Below are 25,421 nucleotides of genomic sequence, written 5' to 3'. Positions count from 1 at the left end.
AATTGCTTCTTATTTATTATATATTTATATCTGATATATATCCATATATTTACATACAGATATTGCTTGATTTGTATATATTAAATTAAATTGTAAGCTGTATTAAATTGTAAGCTCCTTGAGGGTAGGAACACTTTTGTTTCTGTTTTGTGTTCTCATGGCTTAATATAGTATCTGGCACATAGTAGATACTTAATAATGTTTATTGATTGATAACTAAGATTTATGGACTATCTTTTTTTCTTGATTTAAAGTAGTTAAGCCAGGGGAAAATATTTTTAGTAAGATGAAAAATTTCATAGAGCAATGAAAAAACAAGAGGTCTTGAGTTCAAATCCTAGTTTTGACCCTGGGCAAGTCACTTAACCTTTCTCAGTTTTCTCATCCGTAAAATAGGGATAATGATAGCACCTACCTTCCAGAAATTCTATGAAGCTCAAAGTGCTTTGCAAACCCTGAAGCAGTATATAAATGTTATCTATTACCTAGGTGAGGCAAGGCCTAGACTCTGGGGCCTGGGAAAAAAGCTTCCATTACTCAGAGAAGAAATAGGATATAGTACTTGTAGCTCTTTGAAATTAGAATACTATTGAAAGAAATTTTTTTTCTACTTTTAATGAATAACTTAAAAATGAAAAGTTGCTTTCAACTAAAAGCATAAACAAAAATTTCTTGGGAGCATCATTACACATGGAAAGCTTTTCTATTATAGGCACTAATGTTGCTAAGCTTGTGACTTAGAGAGAAAACATTTCATGAAGGTATGCACAGCTAGAGGTAAAACTATTTGTTCTTTAACTAGAAACACAAGCTGTTAAACCAACAAGCAAAAGACTATAACAAATATACTTTGCAGGAAAATTACAGTAAGCCACCATTGGAAAGAACAATTTCATTATAGGGAAAAAATAAAACACAACAAAATATTTCCTTTCTGACAAATAAACGTGTAACAAATGATCCCTGACTCACAGAACCTGAGAGTTGGAAGGAACCTCAGAGGGCATAACCCAAATTGCAACTCCTATCTAAAAAAAATCTCTAACATGCTCAGTTTCTTCTCAAAGATCTCTCATGTTCCCATTTTTTTAAGACTTTCAATTGAAACTGAAGGTTTCAGGGACCTCATTGTTAACAGCAATTGAAACAGTAGTAACTCAGAACAAATAGATGCTCTGCAGTATAACAAAGCACTTTACTTCCAAAAACTCATTTAATCTTCACCACAATCCTCTGAGGTTGCTAGGGAGGGTATTCTTCTTCTTCATGCAATGATAAAAGCTCAGAGAAGTTAAAGATAAAGGGAGAATGTGGCTTAATTCCAAAAATAAGAATTCGATTGAGTGGTTCAGCAATCCAATTTTCAGACCAAGGAAGAAGATAATTCAATTCAATAGGTGTGTAATGACTTGTATTCCTCTCTCACCCATGCCCCAACATCCAATCAGTCACCAAAGACATTTAATTGTTGCTTTACCTGTCTTTCCCATTTATCCCCTCCTTTGCATACCTATTGCTATCAACTTAGTTCAGGCCCTTGTAACCTTGGATGAAGGTTATTACTGTAGCTTAAATGGTTTTCCTGCTTGAGTACTCTCACCAGTTTTATAAACAGTCACAAAATTATTCTCCTTCCAGCAGGGCTTTCATGCTATTCCTCCTCTAACCAAAAATGTTCAATGATTCCCCATTGTCAACAACTCTGTTGTGTTATTAGGAAAAAAAAATAAATCTGGAGTTTCAGGACCTGGCTTTGAAGCCATGCTTTCCTACTTTCTTCCTGTGTGACCTTGGGAAAATCATGCCCCTTTTCTGGAGGCCACCTGTAAAACTGACTAAATTCTGTGAAAATTCTAAGTCTGTAATCTGTCACTCCAAACCATCCACAGTATGTCTTTTGATTTCCTATCACTCTGTTTTAACTTGATATACTTGGGACTCTGACAGTATAGGCAGAAAAACAGGAAAGTTCTTAGGAAATGTCATTCACAGAGGTAGAAGGATGAGAATACACAGGGCACATTTGTGTCACTTTGAGCTATTTGGCTGGAACAGATTATGGAAAGGAAAGGAAAGAGATGATGTTGAAAAGGTAAATCGGTATCAGATTATAGAGACCTTCAATGACTAACCCTACATCTAAAAAACCTAAAATCCCACTCTTACTTCAATACCCAACCCAAATGCCCCATCTTATTGTATTATGTTTTTTCTTTTTGGTCATCTCAGTTCAATGTGACATCTCCTATCCTTTATATACTCCTGTAGAACTTAGTTTATGTCCTTCATAGGGAATCTAATAACAATAATAATAGTAAGAGTAGGTGACATCACACATTAAAGTTTATAAAATGTTTTACTTATAGTTACTTATAGTTCACCTAGAGGCTTGGTACTCTGTGAGGGAGATAATGAAACAATTATCACTCCTTGTTTAAATATAAAAGGAAATAGAGAAAGAAGTTTAATGAGCTGCTCATGACCATCTACCTGGTGTTATTGCCAGGAGTCAAAAATTGAAGTCCAGGTCTCCTTTCAATGACTTTTATCCTAGGTAATCATTTGTATATGTGTCAATGCATTAGGGACCTGTGATTTCCTGTCTGACAGCTCTGGCTATTTTGCAGATTCCTTTGCTGATGCATCACTGACATATATCAAGTACTTCAAAGTTTAGAAAGCTCTTTCTTTTCATATTAACTTATTTGAACCTCAAAGAAATACCATGAACTAGGTACTATAATTACTGTAATTCCAATTTTATAGAAGAAGAAACTAAGGGATTAAGTGCTGTTCCCACAGTCACACATCTACAGGTACCAGAAGTGGGATTTTAATCCAAGAACTGTCGATTCTAAGTCAGCCACTCTATCTACTATATCACATTTCACCTCTATTTCCCATCCCATTAAGTAGGAGGGTCTCCCAAACTTCCCAAACTCACTTCTCCTCTCTATACTCTCTCCCTTGCTGATCTTAGCTGCTTCCATGAGTTAAATTATCATCTCCATGCAAATGACTCCCACACGTGTATGTGTGTATAACTTCTGTCCTTCCTTCCTTCCCCCTCTATCTCTTTGTAGTTCGCTTTCTCATCTTTTATTACAACTTTAGTCCAGCAGTGCCAGTCACATGTTAAACTTCTCCAATTGGATATTTCATTGATTTCTCAGACTCAATATGAAAAAAAATCATCATTTTGCCTTCCTCCACACGTCCCTAAAAGTAAAACAAGGCTTTATATTTTTATAAATATTGATAAAAATGGTATTTCAGATTGTACAGTCACCAAAATTATATAATTATAAAACATTCACACAATTCCATTGTTGTCATCAATTTGTTTCTCAACTTATTTCTCTAACATACTTTAAATGTTTTTTTTTGCTTTTTGGAGGGGAGAAGGTAGGGCAATTGGGGTTAAGTGACTTATGGAACTTTTTGGTGATGAAAACTATGGAACTCTTCTAGAATAGTGTTTTGACTTTTGTTCTAAGAAAATTCATAATTGAAGACAATTTGAAGTCAGATGTTAGGGAAAATAAAGATATGTGTGTGCGTGTATGTATAGATTTTTTTCCATCCAAGTTCATGCACTGAAATCAAAGAATCCTTGAATTAATTTAGGGGTGGGGGAGAATTAGAGGTTTTTTTTACTTTCCTTTGTAAATAGATGATGTTGAAAAGGTAAATTGGTATCAGATTATAGAGGTCTTCGATGACTTACCCTCCATCTAAACAAACTAAAATCCTACTCTTACTTCAAGACCCAACCCAAATGGCACATCTTCTTGTATTATGTTTTTTTCTTTTTGGTCATCCTAGTTAAATGTGACATCTCCTATCCTTTATATACTCCTGTAGAACTTAGTTTATGTCCTCCATAGGGAATCTAATAACAATAATAGCAACAGTAAGAGTAGGTGACATCACACATTAAAATTTATAAAATGCTTGACTTAGAATAGTTCACTTAGAGCCTTGTCACTCTTGTTTATGCTTGCCTTTGTTTTATGTATATTGCTTCCAATTGTTTTTTCCTCCCAATTGTCTATCTGGAGCCATAGCTTTGAGAAGGATCTAAAGTTTCTGATGTTCCCTACTCTGAAGAGAAAATGACAATGTGCAGAAGAAACGCATCTACTTCAAGAATTTGTCTGGATAGGCCCTTTGTAGTTAAGTTATCTTATTTATCTATTGTACTAAATTGACATTAGGCTCTTTGACCCTCAGAACAGAGGCTATGCCCTTCTGGTTCTTCCCTGAGCCTGGATAACACCCTTGTTGTTTCCATTGGTATGTCTCCTTCCATACTGATCATCTACTTTGATCCTATGCCCTATGGTTGTCCACTGCTGGCTTTCTTGTGATTGGATAGGTAATTCCCCAGGTCAATGGACATTAAACACTTCTCCCTCACCTAATTGTGCTTGATCTAACTACTTGACTTTTGCTGAGAGGCTACATTGACTCATATTTCTCTACTTCTCCCCCTCCCCCAGCCTTGGTGACATAGTGCACTAAATTGAAGTTTACCACAAGCAGAATATTCTTTACAGCCATCAGGGCAGGGGCTGGTATCACAGACTTGGTATTAAATTTAGGACTAGATTAAGGATTTACCCTAATTCCAAAAGCTTTGTGAACCTTATAAGATTGCCTTTTCCTCTAAGACTTAAGGGAAGTATGAACATATAGACATATCTAAAGATATATTTTAAGATAGAGGAGGAGACAGTTTAGGAATCTCACATCTAATGGCTTCAGTCTTCTCAGTAGGCCACAAGACCATCAGTTAATAGTGAGGTTGGGGAAAGTTTGGAGCTTGGGGAAAGAGAAGAAAGTCTTGATTAATTGATGCTTACTCTTATACTAAAAAACTGTGCTAAACATTAGCAATAGAAATAGGAAAGCAAGACGATCCCTACTTTCAAGGAATTCACATTTGAATTGAGAGGCAAGGGCATATAAGAGGGCTCATTTTCAGGGCACACAGAAAGACCTAGGGATACAGAGGGAAAATCTGTTAGGCCTGGAAGACTCCGGACAGTAATGAAAATGGGCTCTGACCAAGGACTATTAGAAAGGGAAGGGGTGGATCTAAGAGTTGAAACATTAAAAGAATTTAGGTTAACTCATGGAGGGGTAGGGATAAGAAGGTGAGGGAATGGAAGCTGATGTGGGGAGAATGAGTTCCCTGGCATCTTATGTGCCATTGACATCTTTGAGCCAGCTGAGGCAGGTAGAGAAGGGTCTCTGAATCCCTTAAGGGATTGTTCCTGCTGAATCTTCAGACAGGATATTGACATTTGGCTAATGGGTAGGTTGTGGAGATTTGGCTTTATAGTTATCTTTGAATTTATATTTGGTAATATGACATGGTAACCTCCTCAATAATGCTTTGTCATAAGAAAGCATAAAATTTGGGTATAGACATGCATAGAGTGTGGACTGTGTATACTGGCAAAGGTGACTTGTGTTCTATACACATGAGTAGAGGCAAATGTGGAGGTTATATAGCATTATAGACCAGCAGAATAAGGAACCATGAAAGGACTAAAATACAAAGCAGTATTGGTGAGGACAAGTAGTTGATTTTAAAGAATAGGTTGGGAAGGGAGTCAAGTAAAACCAGATGGGGGTCAATATACTGAGTGAAGTAGAATGGGTCAGGGGGATAGAGTTCATTGTAAAATTGTATGAGACAGTGGGGACAGTTGCCAGATAAAGAGATAGTGTTTGTAGAGAGGTAGCATGAAGCTTAACATTTTGGAGGGCAAAGCAGCAATAATTGATAATATAGTCAATCTACGGTGTGGTCTTACCAACTGTCTACTCAAGTGCAAAGGAAATGAATAGCAGTGGAACTGAGATAGATAAGGAAAGTTAGCTCAGTGTCAAAGGGATCATTACTATATATGTTGAAGTTGCCAACTATCTCAGGAGATAGGATGGAGACGAAAGACATAAGACAAATGTTGAAGTCATCTAGGTAGGTGCAAAAGGACCCTGGACAGTGAAAGACTGTGGCTATGAGGATGTGGAAAGGGAGAGAATAAAGGACACTTTGATATTTAACCTCAGTAACAAAGAGAATTAAAAAAAAACCTGATATAAAAAGCTAGAAAGGCAGAAGGGACAGTTAATTTTATAGGCAAGATGAGGACCAGTTTAAAACATTAAATTCAAAGTGATATCCAGTGGTAACCAGGTGGGAATGTCTAGAAGGCAATTACACATGTGAAACTGGAACTAGAGAGAGATTAGAAGGGAGGAATCAGATATGATAGTTATATGTATAGAGGTGAGAGTTTAAACCTTGCAAGCCAGTGATATAATTTAAATTATCTTTAAAAATTAATTTTTAAATATAATTTAAATTATATTTAAATAATTAAATTAATTTAATTTAAAATTTAATTAATTAAATTTAAAAATAAATTTAAAGAATTAAAAGAGAGTGTGTAAAGAAACAAAGCAAGAGGAGGAAGAACAATCAATCAATGAACAATGGGTTAGATACTGCTAGCTGAGCAGTCTATAAAGACAGTAGTGAAACAATTTCTGTACATATCTAATAAAATAGATACAATGTATTTGGGGGGAGATACTAGTAACAGGGGAGGGGGGCTCAGGAAAGGCTTCATGAAAAAATATCTACTTTATTCTTGAGCCCTTGGGGAGTGCCAAATTGGCCATGAGAAGAAGGGAGAATGGTCTTTTAAATCTGGATAATTATCAACTTTACAAAGTGAGTGTCAGTTGTATAAACACAACCTCAGGAGTCTGGCTTCTGTGTTATTAGGAAGGGTTTGTCCTGACATGTTCTAATTCTTTGTGAAAGAACCCAAAGTGCACATGTACAATCACTTTTGCCATCGAGCTGTTTACATTGGTGCTGTACCTGTGTGTGTTCTTGGCTGGGCGTGGCACTCAGTCCTGTGGCTGCCATGTAAGTACTTCCAATGGTCTTGATCTTTTCGACTCCACTAAATTTTGGTTTAGACAGCAACTATGAAGAAATAAATAACAATTATTCAGTTACTCAGGCTTGCACTGACTCAAGTTTGAATGTGTTAGCAGCATTCTAAATACCAAGTTTATGGCAAGGTGAACTTGTTTTTGGGTGCTATTTATTTACCTTAGACTTTTACCTTAGTAAGAGGGAATAGTTTAATAGATTGCATTTCATGAGGAGTATGTTCTTGGAAAGAAGCTGAGTAGTTGCTTTCAAACTGACATGAAATGTCTTTCAGAATTTGGAATCAAGATAAATACTGAAGCCAGTTAATGATAGCTCCAAGTAACTTTCATGACTCTTGGTTAGAAATACCATTTTTGACTTTCTTAAAAATGTGATGCTTTGAATCAATAAAAAGTTTACATGCAATGGCTGATCATTACAAATGTAGTCAAAAATTTTGTGGTTTATTCATTTCAATCATGTCTGACTCTTCCTGAACCCATTTGGGGTTTTCTTGGCAAAGATGCTAGAATGATTTGCCATTTCCTTCTCCAGTTCATTTTATGAATAAAGAAACTGAGGCAAACAGGGTTACGTGACTTGCCCAAGGCTACACAGCTACTAAGTGTCTGAGGCCAGATTTGAATTTAGGATGATGAGTCTCCTGACTTCCGGTCCAGGATTCTATCCACTACCTAGCTGTCCCATGTAGTCAGAATAATGTAATACAAAGTGGTTGAAGTAAGAACATAGTTTAAGGAAAAGGGCAGTATGTAGAAACAGAAAGGAAAGTGAAAGGGTGGGTGAGGAGAGGAAGAGAAAGGAAGAGGAGAAAGCAAGGTAGGAGGGGATATGAAATGATTTACTTCTGTTCAGAAAGGGGAGAATGGAATTAAATATACCAACAGAAGAAATGGAATATGTCCCCTTCTCCATCCCATTTATCCTTCTATTTTATCCAGTTATCCTCACTGTAAGCCTTGGGAATGAGTATTAGACTCTTAATAGAATTACAGGCAACATAATTAAATATAATTTCATTTATAAAGAGGAAATATTCATTTTTATATCGGTAGTATTAAATCTACTCATACTCTAGAGAGAGTACATATGCTTATCTTAATCTAAATCCACATTTCTCTCTCTATATCTCTATCTACATAAAGGAATGGAACAGTGGGAAAATACTGAATTTGGAGTCATAGGACTTAAGATTTGAATTCCAGCTCTGTCATTTTTTAAATGTGTGATATTAGAAAAGTCATTTAATCTCTCTTGGCCTTAGCTGAGTAGCACAATGAATAGTTGGTTGGACTTGGAGACAGGAAGTATTCACCATAAAATTCATGGCCTCAGGGTAAAGTTTTAGCCAATTAAGTTAGAGAAGGACATACATTATTCCATGGTTTCTCACTATATTACACAGTCCACTGTATATTGCTGTGTATCTATTACAACATTCAGACAATTTGGTTCCCAAAGAAGATCCTATAAAATAAGCTGTTAATATAACTGAAAATTTTCAAGGCTAATTGCCCAATGATGAAGAAAGAAAGTAGATATGTAAGAAATGTGGGGGGAAAAGGGAGAATGATGGTCTAGGAAAACTTGCTGACTAAATATATTATTTCATATGAAAATGTGTTCATGACTTACTAGATAATGTATAACAATAAATGTTACATTTTCCCCATTTTATGTATGATCATAATGGAGCATCAAGAATATTCTTGAAACTAAAGAATCTGCATATGGAAAGGAAAACATTGTTTTTTTTCTCATATTCAGATAATGTAGTGAATGTTAGCGAAAAGAATGTGACATTTTGAATTCTAAAATCCATACCCTTGTAAAAAGAAGCATACATTGTGCCTTCTGCAATAAAAGGAGGAGTTAAGGAGCATAATTTACTTTTATTTTAAAGAACAGATGGTAGTTCTGCATATAGGCTTCAAGATGGAATCCAACAAATCACTTAATCATTTTTGAATACACATCCTGATCAGAGAATTGCCTAAAGTAAAAAATATGTTTAATATCTTTTTACACATAAAGCCACCATCAGAAAATTTTCCTTGAGCTTCATTTCTTTCTAGAAATTTCATTGACATTTAGAGCATATATGACATTCTTTCTATGGCAGTTTTTGATGGTGGATTATAATAATCCTATTAACTCTGATGATAAAATACGAATCTAAATCTTGTCACAGCAATGTGGCTAAATTTAGATTAGTGGACTCTACCAATCACTGCCAGCAGAAGACTATAATGCTGGTCATTAGAAATTCTACATTAGTGCCCTTGTTTCCAAACCTATTGATTTTATTTAAAATATAATTCTAATTCCTTATGTTGTAAAAGTCCCAAGAAGATATGTTCTCCTATTGTATCCACATAGGTCATTTCCCACCTACATTAGCACTTACATCATCAAAGTCAGCAATGATCTCATTCAGGAGTCTAAGACACTCCAAGCCTTCTTTATTGACATCGGATTCTGTATAAAATTCTTTGAAATCCGGAATAGAGGCAAACATGACACAGACACAGTCATAGGACTGATGATACAAGTCCTACACAGGAGAAAAAAAGATCAGTAAATTAGAACATTTTTCATAAGGCATAAAAAGTTTTGAATTCAAGTGTTTTCTTAGACAATACCATTTGTTCAAGCAAAATCATTAAGCTTAAGACAAGATAAGATTTCTGCACGGAAAAGGAAAACATTATCTTTTAATCAGATTGACACCTTTTTATTTGTAATTAATTTCAGTTACAATTTTTAAAGTTAAATTCCTTGTAAATTTTACAGATGAGTTTCATCTGCAATGGAATAACATATCAAATTACTTCTTTGTACTATGTTTGACATTGTTTTTTGTTTCTAAATAAGTTTTTGAATAAAGACTTTGTTAAAGTCCTTTATCAATTACTACATAATAATGACTTGTAATTATCATCTTTTATTCATAACTTGTCTTTACAAAGGCTTCTTTGTAAATAGATACTTCACAAGAAATTTCAGAGGTTGTGAAGCTAAAGAATATGGCATAAGAGAACTTAGACCACTAGGTGGCATCATCAATAGAGTGCAGAACTTGGAATCCTGAAGATTTGGGTTAAAATCCTGCTTCACACCCTTAATCTATGTGACACTGAGCAAGTCACTTATCCTCTCTCAGTCTCAGTTTTCTAATTTGTAAAAATAACAGTGGCACCTCACTGTTGTGAAACCTGTTGTAAAAATCAAATGAGATAACATGTAATTTTCAAGCCTTAAAATGTGATATAAATGATTATTGTTATTATAAATATCTAAGGTAATAAATAGGAGTCAATACTTTCTGAACCATGGTCTTTGGATTCTACTTAAACTGTAGATTTAAATCCATAGAGTACAGAGTTTAGTGTTCTATTCTGCTGTGTCCCTACCTGCAAGCTGAAAAAACTAGAGTTCTCTCAATATACTTCTTTTTCTATAAATAATAACACTCTCTTCAAAGTTTTAATAAACTCCTTCAAAGTTTAAGTGAAATCTCAATTTCCCTTTTGCCCAGGAGAATGGGTTCCAATAGGGCCACTATAAAAGTCCTTTGGGGTTCTGATGGCAGGTTGGATACCTCAGGATCAAGTGCTCCTAGGGCAGAATACAACTTAACCTGTTACAATACAACCAAGATGGAAAAAGCTTCCTTCTGTATCCCAGTAGTGATTATTAAATAGAAAGGGCACTTGAAGGAGGGCAGGAGGCATGGGCTTCAGCCCTGACTTTGTCACTTCAATAGTTTTGTTATCTGATCAGCCATCTGATTATTAATCTGCAAAATGGGGACAATACTTGTTCTACTAACCTCAAAGTGTTGCTGTAAGCACTGAATGAAATAATGTCTACAAAGTTCTCTTGTAAATCACAATTCATACATAAAATTAATACTACTACATATAATGTACGTCATTGGACTTGACTTCTCTCCTAATTTACAGACTCAGAACTCTACCTTTGTATACTCCAACACCAACATGTCCCAGGACTATACTTAATATTTTTGCCATAAACTTTCTCTTTTTGAATGAACTAGTTTTGCCAACAGCATGGCCTTGCCTCCCAAGTTTGAATTTTTAGTGTTGTCTTACATCTGTCCTCTCAGGTATCAAGTCTTATGAATCTATTGAATCAAGTCCACGTTCATCTCTTCCTCACTACTTCTACCATCATTACCCGAATTCAGGCCCTCCCTATCCCATGAGCTGTGATCAACCACGATGTATAAGGGAAAAGGAAAAGGAAAGGGAACAAGCATTTATTAAGCACGGACAGTGTGCCAGTTATTATCCTAAGTGTTTTAAAAATATTACCTCATTTAGTCCTCACAACAACCCTGTGAGGTAGGTGCTGTTATTATCCTCATTTTACTTTTGAGGTAACTGAACAAAGGTTAAGAGACTTGCTCAAGGTCACCCAGTGTCTGGGGCTAGATTTGAACTCAAGTCTTCCTTAGTCAAGGCCCAGAATTCTCTCTGTTGTTCTACCTAGCTGCCTCTGAAGGAGAAAAAGAAAATTTCAATATTGCTAATGTTTTCTAATTAACCTTCACACTGTATCTACAGGAGGAGGGCATGAAAGGTGAGCCTAAGGAGAAGGCAGGGAGGGCTCTAGCTGCTTTCAGGTGGCATGATTGTATTGGGCTTGTGTACCTGATTGTTTTCTTCTGTAGGTATGTTAGTGTGCTTGTGGGTGAGTTTGGTCTTATAGGAAGGGAGTCAGGTGAGCATGTGCTGTATGCTATGGGTGTTTCCACTCAGGGTGTCTTGTATGTCTGTGGGGAAACTGATGCAGTACTCTAGTGTGTGGGCATAGTTAGCAGAGCAAGCACTGCTTGGGAGTAATCTGTGATGATTCTGTGTCTTCAGGTTCAGAGATTAGTATGATCTGAGGCTATGTTGGCCATCAAGATGTGTCCTATGGGAGTAAAGAGCAAGGAATCTTAATATTCCATAGAAATTATGTGTGTGTGAATGTGCATGTGCATGCACATGTGTGTGTTGCTAGGACAGGGAAAGGAGCTGTAAAAAAATAGAAGCTCAGTCTAGCTTCCTCACAGCTTCTCTGGAGTTTATCAGAAATCCTTTGTATGGTTTGAAACATTACCAAAAATTCTAGAGGATTCTGCAAATTTCTGATATTGACTTGATTCTAAAAAGAATATACTGTCCTTCTATCCCAGGATGGCCAGAATGGGGAAAGAAAGTGGATGGTCATTAAAGAAATTTAGGACAAAGCATCTGGGTCTCCTGGACAAAATTGGAAAATTCTGGGTTTTGTGTGCTGTTATCCATTGGAAGCTTTAAGCCTTCACTCACTGTTACACACATGACTTGTTTTGTCACAAAGATTGACCCTTATGAACCATTAAGAATATAATTTTATGGAATTATTTTTTAATTTAGTAAATAGTATTTAAAAAACTCTGTTTTTCCTTCAACCCTTTCATATTTCACAGTAGGTGGCCGCATACTTTACCTAACCCTTCCAACTGTGTCCCTGTTTCTCTAGAATCAATGGGTAGAAATTAGTGGTTTTCCACGGTCAGTGTATACACACTCATGTAGAATAATGGAATGTCAGCTCTAGAAGAGACCTTGGGGATTATCTAGTCCAACTCTTTCATTTTATGGATGAAAATAATGATGCCTCTCTTATCTGTCCCATAGGATTACTTTAAGGAAATCAGTTCATAAATCTTAAAATATAAATATTATTATTACTAATATTATACTAGGCCAACATTATAGAGATAATTCATAGTTGAATTTGCACTGTGATCCACTAGGCCTTTTGATTCCAAGGCCAGCATTCTTTCCATTTTATCATGTTCTTTGGCTATGGGGGTCCTGTCAGTCCACAGATCCACCAGCATGTGGTAATTGGTCTTTATGCTCAGTAATTCTTTAATCTTCTGGAGTGCTTTGGATGGGTGCCCTGCAGGACTAAGCTACTTGGGAGCCTTAAAGAGTCACTTTCCCTGCCTAATTTTCTGTTTAGTGATAATTTAGATGCAGAAGAGAATTTTCTCCATTAAGAAATAAAAGGCAGAATTAGTTGAGCCAGAACTGATATTCAGAGTTAACTTGGCATTTATGTACTCAGTCCAGAAGAACGGTTTACAAGCTAGAGTGATGACACCATTGAATAATCCATTCTGTATCAATTTAAACAGCTATTATAGTGGCTAAGGGTGGTACTGTTTGCTTGCAGAGTATCACATTGATGTCTATGGTGACATCTGCTGCTTATTTTGATCAAGCCTCAGCTGTTATGGAATGAAGTACCCTGGCCCAGAGTCACACTTAAGCAATGCCACCTGGGGACTTTGGCAGGAATATGGATTTGATGGCAAAATGAGGTCTTTTCAAAATCTGATGAAAGCTGTGTGTGATGTTCATTCCAGGGGCTCTTTACAAATGTTCCTGACACAACAACAACTTACAGGCCATACAGAAAAGGCTCCACATGGTGCAAATGGTTAGAACAACTCTTGTTGGAACAGATGTTTTATGGCTCTTGAACCTGCTGATGTCAGGGAACAGGTGAGATTGAAGACAGAAGGTGTTTTGATGCAGACCCAGATAACCCTGGTGGAAATTATTTCAAAAGTATGTTGAAAAGAACTTTCAATTAAGTTGCATTGTAGAGAATAAAAGCTTAAGTAACAGTTATCTCCCAACCACTAATACTGTTACTGACATCACCTATTATTTAAATGTATTTAGCTAATGGAAAAGGCTGAATAAAGTGCTCTTATGACTGAGCATTTAACTTTTTTTTAAATTGAAAAAATTAAAAAGCATTTCCAAGGAAATGAATTTCCTTTCCAAAGGAAAATGGCTATTTCTTATATCAGCATAGTTTGTGAATGTTAATACTGAATTAGGAAAAAAAACTCTGTTGAAGCATGGAAGGGCATATATTTGTTGGAATATTCTCAGAATGCATGGGAAATTTTGAAATAGTGAAATTTTGAAGTAGTCCCTACCTGACTCAAGAAATAGTTATCAACTGAGTGAAATGAGGAGAACCAGGAAAAGAATGTACACAGGAACAGCAACATTGTGTGATGATCAACTGTGAAGAATAACTTAACTCTTCTCAGAAATACAGTGATCCAAGAAAATTCCAAAAGACTCATGATGGAAAATGCCATCCACATCCATAAAAATAACTATGAAATCTGAATGCAGATTGAAACATAGTATTTTCCCTTTTTTGTTGTTTTTTGTTTCTTTTTCTTCTAATGTTTTTCCCCTTTTGTTCTGATTCTTCTTTCACAACATGTCTTGTGGAAATATGATTAACATGATGGCACATGTATAACCCACATTAGATTGTCATCTTGGGGAGGGGAGAGTGGAAGGTGGAGGGAGGAAGTTTGGAACTCAAAATCTTATGAAAATGAATATTGAAACTATCTTTACATGTAGTTGGGAAAAATAAAATACTATTAAAAATAGTCAAACTATATTAGAAATAAAAGTAGAAAATGACTTTAATAGTTCATCTTAAAAATCATTATCTATTTTTATTGAGGTGATAATCTGTTTTAAAGTCATTTTTCACTCTCATCTGACCCTTTGTGACCTCACTTGGGGTTTTCAAGGCAAAGATACTGGTGTGGTTTGCCTTTCACAGTTAGTAAATGTCTAAGGCTAGATTTGAGCTAAGGAAAATGAGTCTTCCTGACTCCAGGCCTTATACTGTGCTACCTAGCTGGCCCCATATAATCAGTTATAGTACTCATTACAATATGAAATGGTTTTAAGCTAGTTCAAACTAATTTTCTCTCTGTTTAGTCATGGGGTATTTTATATATCACTTCAGAAATTGTGCAATGTTGAAGCATACTAATGAGGCAAACTTAATGAAAAAACACCATGTCATGAAACCAGGTCTTTTCTTCTTCCTCTGTTTTTGATGAAGCCCACTTATGCATAGATTAGCTCAGGCAGCAATGTCAGTGTTGAGAATTCTGCCTGAGTTCATTCAAAATGGATTAGATGGAGTGTCCTACAGTCATATTTGCAATGGGTTTTGGAATGATCATTCTATATTAACTCAGCAGTCTAAAAATAGCCTGCTGAAGGCATCCATTTAAAACAGTCTAAAGCACCTGCATAATACAGTGTCTCCCTGTAGAATAGGAGCTATGGGGGATTTCCCTGTTTGAGAGTGCTGTGTGACTGCCTCCCTCTTCCCTAATACAACAAGGATATCATCTTGGAAGTAATTCTTAACTCTAAAGCTTATATTACATAAAAAAGGCTAAATAAGACTACCAGAAAAGGCTTCAGAATGGGAAAATTGTAGGAGAAAAAGGAGGAAAAGAATGGGGAATGGAGAGAAAGACAATAAGTGGCCATATTATAAGTAGCATCTCAATCTTAGCATCCCAACTTCTCCTTTCTAAAACTTGTTTCTTTGAAGGCTTGAATCTCTCCATGTTTGCCCAAGGTCTTTCTCCAGGGATGTGTGCCAAAATTACTCCTTGATATGATTAAGGGTACTCCCTTCTCATCAGGCCCAGAATTCTGGTCTTCTGGCCCAATCCTTTCTTGTTAGTGATTAAGGAACTTGAAGACAGAGAAATTCAAAATATTGGAGTCTCTATTAAGAATTATAGATCTAGAGCCAGATGAACCCTCAAAGGTCATCTAGTTGACCCTTCCATTTCTTATTTTGTTGATGAAGAAAAGAAGGAAATGAGCTTTTATAAAACATATACAATGGGCCAATCATTGTGCTAAATACTTAATAAATATCTTAGGTGATCCTCATAACAATTCTGAGAGGCATGTGCTATTATCCACATTTTACAGCAGAGAAAACTGAGACTGTCAGAGTTTAAATGACTTGCCCAAGGTAACACAGCTATTATGTTTCTGAACCCAGAATTGAACTCAGGTTTTTCTAACTCAAGGCCCAGTGCCTGCTGAGGAAAATGAGGGTTAGACAGGCTAGAATGTGCCCAAAGTCACATAGATAATAAGTATCAAAGGCAAGATTTGAACCCTGGTCCTCTGATTCCAAATCCAGTGCTTTTTCCATAGCACAGAATAGAGTTTTTTGTAATCATGTGCAATTTTATTTGTAGCTTATAACAACATATATTTAAATTCATCTCTGCCAGAGACCATTTTCCCCTAATTCATAAGACCATAAAAAGGTAATACTAAATAATGAAGAGTTAAAAAGACATTAGGAAGATCTTCTTTAGACCTTAGAGATGACTTAGTCCGAAACTTTCATTTTTCAGATGAAGAAATGGAATTCCAAAGATGTGAAGTGACTTGCCCATGGTAATTCATGGAGCAGTTCTAAGGTTTTGCCTAGGTCCTCTGACTCCAAATCTAGGTCTCTTATCACTGTACCATGCTGGGTGGACATACTTCCTATCCATAACACATGACCTTGCATCTTTTCATTTGTGCCACTGTTCTTGCTGCTTGGAATGTACCCTCTCTTCATCTTTTTCTGTTAGACTCCATTAGACTGTAAGCTCCCTGAGCAGAGTGACTGTTTTTGCCTCTTTTTTGTATCCCCAGAACTTAGCACAATGCCTTGTACACAGAAGGTGCTTAATAGATGTTGACTGATGGATTAGAACTTCTGTATTCTTTCAAAGTGAAAATCAGGCACCACATTTTACATAAATCCTTTCCTGATCCTCTAACTGTTGATGACTATGCTCCCCCACCCCTTGAACTTAACATTTTTATTAAGTTTATTCACTTCTGAAAGGAATACATCAAAGAAGAAAAATATAATCATTTTCTTCTATTTCTTCCTGTAATTTCATCACTTTTCCTTCAATTACTTAGATGCTATGCCATTTGGTGCATATATAGTAAGTATCCTATTATTATGATTTTGCTTTTTGGAGGGGGGGGAGGTAGGGCAATTGGGATTAAGTGACTTGCCCAAGGTCACACGGCTAGTTTTTTGTGTTAAGTGTCTGAGGCTGAATCTGAACTCAGGTCTTCCTGACTCCAGGGCCAGTGCTCTATTCACTGTGCCACCTAGCTGCCCTTATTGTTTCATTTTCTATGGTGTCCTTGAACATGATGTAGTGTAAATATTTATCTCTTTTTTTTTTTTTTGAGCAATCAGGGTTAAGTAACTTGCTCAAGGTTACATGGCCAGTTATTTCTAGGTGTGGTGCTGAGTGTCTGAGCCCGGGATTCGATCTCCAGGTCGTCCCAACACTGGAGCCAGTGCTCTTACTCGCTGAGCCACCTGGCCGCCCCTAAGCAATTGGGGTTAAGTAACTTGCTCAAGGTTACACGGCCAGGTGTTTCTGGGTGGTTGCTAAGTGTCTGAGCCCGGGATTCGATCTCCAGGTCTATCTCAACACTGGAGCAGGTGCTCTTACTCGCTGTGCTACCTGGCCGCCCCCAATATTTATCTCTTTTAACCAAATAATTTTTACCTTATTTGAGATCTGGATGGCTACCCTTGCTTTTTGATATTTGCCCGAAGCACAAATTCTGCCCCATTCTGAAGTAAATCTTTATTTCAAGAGTGTTTCCTATAAACAATGTATTGTTGGATTCTGCTACCCTCCTCTGTTTTATAGATAAGTTCATCCCAGTCATTCATTCATTCATTCAATAAACATTTATTAAATACCTACTATAGACAAATCACTATAGTAAACGCTGGGAATACAAAGAAAGGCAAAAAAAGATAATTCACAGTCTAATGGGGGAGACAACATGTAAACAATATATACAAATAAGCTATAGACAGATATGATAAATTGGAAATAACCAATAGTGGGAAGGTATTAGAATTAAGGGGGATTGGAAAAGGCTTCCTGTAGAAGATGGTATGTCAGCTGGGATTTGAAGGAAGTCAGAAGACAGAGATGAGGAGGGAGAACATTCTAGTCATACATGACAGACAGAGAAAATGTTTAGATTTGGGAGATGGGGTGTTTTTTTCAAGGAACAGAAAGAAGGCACTGTCACTGGATTGCTGAGTCCATGGTGGTGAAGGGTATATAAACTGGAAGAAGACTCTATGTAATCCTAGAGGTCACAGAGAGCCACTGAAGTATGAGTGGTGGTGGTGGTAGGTATGGTCTGATTTGTACTTTAGAGAGATTCATTTGACAGTAGATTAGAGGATGGATTGGGGTGAGAAAAGATTTGGGGCAGGCAAGACAAACAGCAGACTGTTGCAGTAGTCCAGGTGTGAGGTGATGAGGGCCTGCACCAGAGTAGCAGCGCCAAAGTAGAGAGATGGATGTAGAGGAGCGATATTACAAAGGTATAATAGACAAGCCTTGGCAAGATATTGAATGTGGAGTGGGGTAGGGTGGAAGGATAAAGAGGAACTGAGAGTGATACCTGATTGGTGAGCTTGGGTAATTGGCAGGAGGTGCTGTCTTTACTAATAGCGAAGTTAGAAAGAGAGATAGTTGGGGGTTTAATAATGAGCTCAATTTTGGACATGTTGAATTTAAGATGTTTGCAGTTCAAGCAGTCCAATAGCAGTTGGAGATGTCAGTCTGGAAGTCAAGAGAGAAGTTAGGGCTGGAGAATTAGATCTGAGAATCATTAGCATAGAGATGATAGTTAAAATCAGGATAGCCAATGATTCAACCAAGTGAAACAACATAGAGGAAGAAGAGAAGAGGGCCTGGGACAAAGCCCAATGGGACACCCACAGTTAGCTGAAATAACTTGGATGAAGGTTAAGAAAAAAGCCTGAGAAATAGCAGACAGGTGGGAGGAGAAACAGGAGACAGTGGTATCACAAAAACTTATAAAGAGAGTATGAAGGAGAAGAGTGTGAAGATAGTGCCAAAGACAGATCAAGAAGAATGAGGATTGAGAAAAAGCCATTAAATTTGGCAATTAAAAGAACATTAATAATTTGACACTTTCATGTTCACATTCTCTATTATTATTAATTGGATATTTCCCTCCATTATATCCTCTTACACTTCTTTCTTTTTTTTCTCCTAGTCTCCTTTTTATGAAGGAAGCAGAGAAATATGGAATCTGATAAGGAACAGTAATCTATAATTAAAGTGCTTTACTACTCATCTTCTTTCCCTCTCTTCTCTATCAATCTCTGACCTCCATCTTTGGTACTTACCTTTACACTTTATTTCTCTCTTTTTAATAACCTTTTATAATGGGGGTGGCTAGGTGGTTCAGTGAATAAAGCACTGGCCCTGGAGTCAGAAGGACCTGAGTTCAAATCTGGTCTCAGACACTTATTATCACTTACTAGCCGTGTTACCTTGGGCAAGTCACTTGACCTCAATTGCCCTGCCTTCCCCCTCCAAAAAAAAAGCCAAAAAAATAACATTTTAATTTAACAACAAAATAAAATTTTAATTTAATAACAAATTTAATAACAAAAAATCACATAAAAATTCATTTTATAACAAACTCTTCAAAGATGAAATTTTTTTTGCTTGTAACTCTACTTTCCCTCTTACATACATCATCTCCTTTTGTAGTACCCTCCAATATGCCTAGTAACTTTAATATATGTTTATTTTTTTGTGCATTTAATCCTCCTCTTCTAACCTCAGATTAATAGTAAGGCCATGAGATCAATCCTCCCAACTCTATACAAAATAGTAAATTATTCTTCCTTTCTCATTTTTTTTAGTATATTTCATTTTCTCTCTCTTTTCTTTCTGCTCTAAAAACCAATAAAACACAACAAAATCACACCCTGGCCATATGTCTTATTTATCTCCCACTGTGAGATCTGATTACCTTAGAATTCTGAAGGGACACTTGACTGTTCTCCCCATACTAGACTATAAACACATAATTTATTGTTTTGACCATTCCAGTTGCTCAAATGTATCTTCCTTTCTAGGTTTCTCTTGTTTCCTGTGTTTGTATTTCTAAGTTTCTGCTGAGCTCTGGACTTTCCTTCAGGAGTGTTTGAAAGTTAAAGGTCTATTTTTCCTCATTCATAATTATATTCAGTTTGTAAGAATAAGTTATTTTTGGTTATAGGCCTTTATCTTTTGCCCTTTGGAAGAGGGCATTTCATCTCTCCCCCTCTTTTAGAGTTATTGCTACTAAGTCTTATGTGATCTTGACTATGATCTTTGATTCTTACATTTTATTTCTCTGCTATTTGTAAAATGTTTTTCTTTGACTTGGAAGCTCTAGATTTTGACTTTGACAATTAGGGGTATTTTCATATTAAGGATTGATTCTTCTTTTTAGAGATTTTCATATCTTGCTTGAATTCTTCCATCCACTCTTGTGGTCTCTGTAGCCAAGGATATTTCCCCCCTGAGGCTCTGTCTTAACTCACATTATTTCTTCATTGTGTATTTCTGGCTACTCATATTTTCTACTTCCATTCTTCGTTTGGGGATCCTTTGTTCAAGTCAGTCCTTTTTGTCACTCTTGTATATGTTGGATGGACCTAGTTTGTTCATTTTCCCTTCTCTATGTAGTGTAGTACCTCAACCACTGCCAGTCTGAATGAGGTAGCTAATATGAGGTCCCACCTTTACTCTCAATCCGTCACTTTGTCACCTTTCTAATTATCCACAGAGGGCTCTATCTTCAGGGAGCCTGTTTATCTTTCACTTTGAATTATCCTTAATTAGGAGTTGGTTTTGTCCTCTGTTGGAGCTCTCACAACCTCCAGTAGGATTCTGAAATTTAGTTGATCAAGGTCTCCCACAGAACCCAGATGTCCAGGTATCAAGGTGACTCTGCCTTTCTAAGGATCTCAGTGCTCTGAGTAATCCACATACAGGTTTTCCCTTCTTTTGCAATAACTTGTTCTCTGGTTCTGTTCTCACAGGTCAGTGCTGGCATATAAATTGAGCATACTAGTATTGGTTATATCATTAGACTGCAATAATGCTCTTCAGAGCGATATGTCTGTTATGAGTTTTACACTATCTCCCTTCTGTTCTGTATTTCTGTTAGTCTATGGTCTGGTTGCCAGAGGTTTAGTTTTTAAGTCCTGTCCCCTTCAAACCTCTACTGGTTTCATGTTATGTGATCTAGCTGGAACCCTCTACCAGCCTTTACCTTCTTCTAGATGTCTTTCCATACAGTTCTGGACTGGATGGAGGAATTTACTCCTATTTCATTTGCCATTTCTTTATCATTGATCTTTTTGAGGCTATATAATTGCTAGGGTTAATGGGGAGAGATGGATTTCTCTACTATCTTTCACTATGTTCATCTTAACTACAAATTTATCTTATCTCTTGTGCATTTTCAGTCACTTACAACATTCAGTTCTTCACAGCACTAAAAGAAATTTACCTTCAACCATCCATGTGAGAAAAATTAATTGAATAAAACCCATTCTACCTATACTATGCCATATAACTAGATGAATAAGGTGTGAAATTAGTCCATGATATGTATACCTTTTAGTAGGCAATGTAGATGGACAATAAGCTGAATCAATAATTGAATAGTAGGAGTTTAGGGCGGATAGAATCCGAGAAAATACATGGTAAAATTAAGAAGGATATAGCATGTTAACAATGATAATTTGTTATAAGGATATGTATTTCTGAAAATGGACTTGACAGTCATGTTGCAAAAATTATAGGCACTAAATGAACAATCTGAGTGGAAAATGGGAAGTTCAGTGATGCTAAAAGAACAAGGAGGTGTTCGGCACATTGGATATATCCTTGTGAAGGTCTTATGGGATAAGAATTGTGTAGGATAAGAAAAGTACAGCCCCCCATCACCTTATGCCTGTTCTGCTGCAATAGTCTGCTGCCTGCCCTAAGTCTCTCTCTGCTTCAATCAATCCTCATTCAGGCAGTAAAATGATTATCCTAAAAACTCAAGTCCATGTCACCTTGTACACAGTAAACTCCAGGATCAAATGCAAAATCCACTGTTTGCCTTTAAAGTCCTTTACAACCTAGACCCCTCCTACCTTCCCAGTCTTTTTATACCTTACTCTCTGTTATATACACTTTGATCCAGTGACATTGGCCTCCTTGATATTTCACAAAGAAGACATGCCATCTCTTACTTTTACAGGGTATAAAAAACCTAGATGACTGGCAGGGACCTGGTCTCCATTGAGTTTCCCTCTTTCCTGATAGAAGTCTGCTATTATAGCAAGTTTTAAGGGTTTAACTAAAGTAGAGCCATTCTATTTCAATGTGCACAATAACTCTTTGGAGGTCTCTCAAAATACCCTGGATATATCCCCTGGTCAAATGTGATGAACAGAGGCTCCAAACAGAGAAATGGATCTCTGAGCTTTTTCCAGGCTCCAAGGGTTCCACATTTTACAGGGGTGGGTCATGTAGTTGCCAAGGCTATGCTTCTTTTATGTTGTAAATTAACATGATAAAGAAAAAATACAGCTGTGATGAAAGCTTTGTTGGAACCCTTAAGATGGAACCCAGTGGCCTAAGAAACAGACTGGAAAAGTCATTATAAAGCAGTATCTTGTTGATTTAATATCCCTGTCTACTATTCATTGCTTGCTATCCCAAATGCCTGACTTCAAGCAGTGCCTTTAGTTACACAGAGTGAAGTTCATTATATCTCATTTTACTTTTAACTGAAGTCACCTTCTCTTAAGATCAATCAGTCAACAAGCTTTTATTAAGTGACTACAAACTCTTAACCACTATGTTAGACTGAGGAGAAAAAGAGAAATAAAACAGTTTTTACCCTTAAGGAACTTATACTCTATTAGGAAATATTAAATATATACAAAGTAATTCTAATGTAATTTGGTGGAGGAAGGTATTAGTTGTTATGGAGATCAGGTAAAGCTTTATGCATAATATAATATTTGAACTAAATTTTGAATGAAACAAGAGATTCTAGGAAAGAGAGTAAGAAGAGAGTGATTTTGTGGACTTGGGGACAAGAGCTGGAGTCTTATGTGTAAGAACTGCAAGAAGGCCATTTTGACTAAAGCATAGAACCTCTTCCAGATATAGCCATCATAGAAATTAAAAGTACACTTCTTAGTATTAAAACAACAACAACCACCACCTGTTACCTGAGTTATTATTAATCTTTATGCAATACTTCCTGCTAGGTATATTCAGGAATATATTTGGATACCAGATGAATTCCAGAAAAAGAGATTAGAATGGTTTCCCATGGTGAGCTACAGCTGAGGTTTTTGTTGAACATAAAAACTATCAGAAAAGGAAAATTATTCTAGAGATTATCTTTAAAAGTTGGCTTTACATTTTCATTTGCCATCATTTTCCAGTGGAAATGTTTTAGCCACAGCAACTCCTAAAATTGTTGAGGATTTGTCTTCCGTGTTGGTGGAGACATAAGCCTCAAAATACTCTATCAAGGCTCAAAGGATTTTTAAAATATTCCACTGGAAAAGTGCAACTAGAATGCGGATGAGGGAGAGCGTGATACAATTATGTATATGGAAGGGAAAGCTTCTGAACTAAAAAAAGAGTTCTTTCTTTTCTCAAGTTCTCCTGGGAGACAACTCATCCTACTCAGTTATCAGCTTAATTTCATTTGTTTCCTACAAAGAAATATCACAAAAAGGCTGCTCATTTTGCTCTTAACTGTGGTATGGGGTGAAATTCCTCATCAGAAAAGGAGTACAAAGGAGGCTCCTGTAGTGGTGGGAGTCACCGGCTGAAAATATAAGGAAGGGATGGGGATGTTCTCAGCAAGGAGCAGAAAAGCATTTACCTAAAAAGATGGAAAATCACCCATATGCAGTTTGTTTTCACTGAACTTTAATATCCTTCAACAAAATCTTTAGAAAAAAATAGCTTTATTAAGGCATCTTGATAGGGCACTGGACTTGCAGTCAAGAAGACCTGAATCCAAATCCTTCCTCAGATGCTTATTACCTATGTGATCCTGTATAATTCACTTAACTTCTTTCATAATCAATTTCTTTATCTGTAAAATGGGGATGATAATATTACTTCCCAACAGGGTTGTTGTGAGGATCACATGAAATAGTACATAGAAATCACCTTACAAACTTTAAAGGTCTATAAAAAGCCATCTATTATTATTATATTTCAAAGTCTAATTTTTGTGAAAAATGAATTAAGTCAATAGCACATTTCTAGAAGAGTATGTATATATCCTTGAGTCATTGAGCCTAGCTAGGAGGTGTTAAAGAGACTATTTTCCCCTAGGTTTTACTGTTCCATATATCTGAGACCTGATTCTCCCTCTACAATGGACATAGAGTTTGACCTTATGATAATAAGGTATGATAAATAGTTTTTAAAGCTTTTATATGCACATATTGCTATATTAAATAACAGAAAACACACTAGACAGTATGACCCTTGGATTTTATATAACATATAACTGAACATTAAGTAATGAGAGGAGGGGACAATAATCTCATGTTCTACATTCTACGTTTACATTTTGGCTAAAGCATAGAACCTCTTCCAGATATAGGCATAGGACATAAAGCTGGGAGGTACCTTAGTGAGTATCAAATAATTTCTCATTTTGCAGAATTGAAGCCTACAGGAAAATGTCTTGTCCAAAGTTACAAAGGCAGTAAATAGCAGAGGGGGAATTTGGGGGGCCAAAACTAGTGCTCTGCCCACTGCATGATACTGCCTCTCATCTCCAAGACCTGATTGGCCCTATTAATTCTTTTTAAGGGCAAGCCTTCTATTGTGAACGATTTTTTTTTGCTTTTTTTTTTTTGGAGGGCAATTGGGGTTAAATAACTTGCCCAAGGTCTCATGGCTAGTATTTGTTTTGTGTGTTAAGTGTCTGAGGCTGTATCGAATGCAGGTCCTCCTGACTCTAGGGCCAGCACTCTACTCACTGTGCCACCTAGCCACACCTATTATGGATAAATTAATGGCAAAATTGGAGACCTCCTGTGACTATTCAGAGTAAATAATTCCTATCTTAAGTAGTTGGATAACCTTCAACAATTCCTATGCTTTCACTAATAAGAGGCTGAATTTTCTTGACAAGTGGAACACTTTTGTTTTCTGTGTAAATTTGGTATTGAAATATCTGATGTATATGTAATACTTAGCCCACTTTCCTTTCGATTAATGTTTACCAGAAAAAAACAGAGTCTCTGGAATTTTTTGAATTCTTTAGAGAAACACTATTTAGCTACACATACTCAAGTTCCTTAGGCAGGAAATTCTCTCTTTTTCTGTTATCATATGGGGATGGAGGGAGAGACAGAAAGAGAGAGAGACAGACAGACAGAGACAGACAGAGAGACAGAGACAGAGAGAGAAAGACAGAGACAGACAGAGAGACAGAGACAAAGACAGACAGAGACAGACAGGAGACAGAGAAAGACAGAGACAGAGACAGACAGAGAGACAGAGACAAAGACAGACAGAGACAGACAGGAGACAGAGAAAGACAGAGACAGAGACAGAGAGACAGAGAGAGAGAGAGAGACAGAGACAGAGAGAGAGAGAGAT

At 36.5% G+C, this 25,421-nt stretch overlaps 1 protein-coding gene across 1 annotated transcript in view; it reads right to left on the bottom strand.

The window, feature by feature from the left end:
* ADCY2 (adenylate cyclase 2) overlaps positions 1 to 25,421 on the bottom strand; it is a 586,315-nt gene that overhangs the window by 17,245 nt on the left and 543,649 nt on the right. Inside the window, exons 21-22 of the mRNA XM_069076933.1 lie at positions 9,393 to 9,539; positions 6,905 to 7,012 (exon numbers count right to left, since the gene is read on the bottom strand). Coding sequence (XP_068933034.1) covers positions 6,905 to 7,012; positions 9,393 to 9,539 — 255 coding nt within the window. The remainder of the gene's footprint in view (positions 1 to 6,904; positions 7,013 to 9,392; positions 9,540 to 25,421) is intronic.

The sequence above is a fragment of the Petaurus breviceps genome, unplaced genomic scaffold, assembly GCF_028583685.1.
Source record: "Petaurus breviceps papuanus isolate PSGF00001 unplaced genomic scaffold, PetGlider_PUasm1.0 151, whole genome shotgun sequence".
Classification (NCBI taxonomy): Eukaryota; Metazoa; Chordata; class Mammalia; order Diprotodontia; family Petauridae; genus Petaurus; species Petaurus breviceps.
This window is presented reverse-complemented; position numbering and strand designations above follow the sequence as displayed.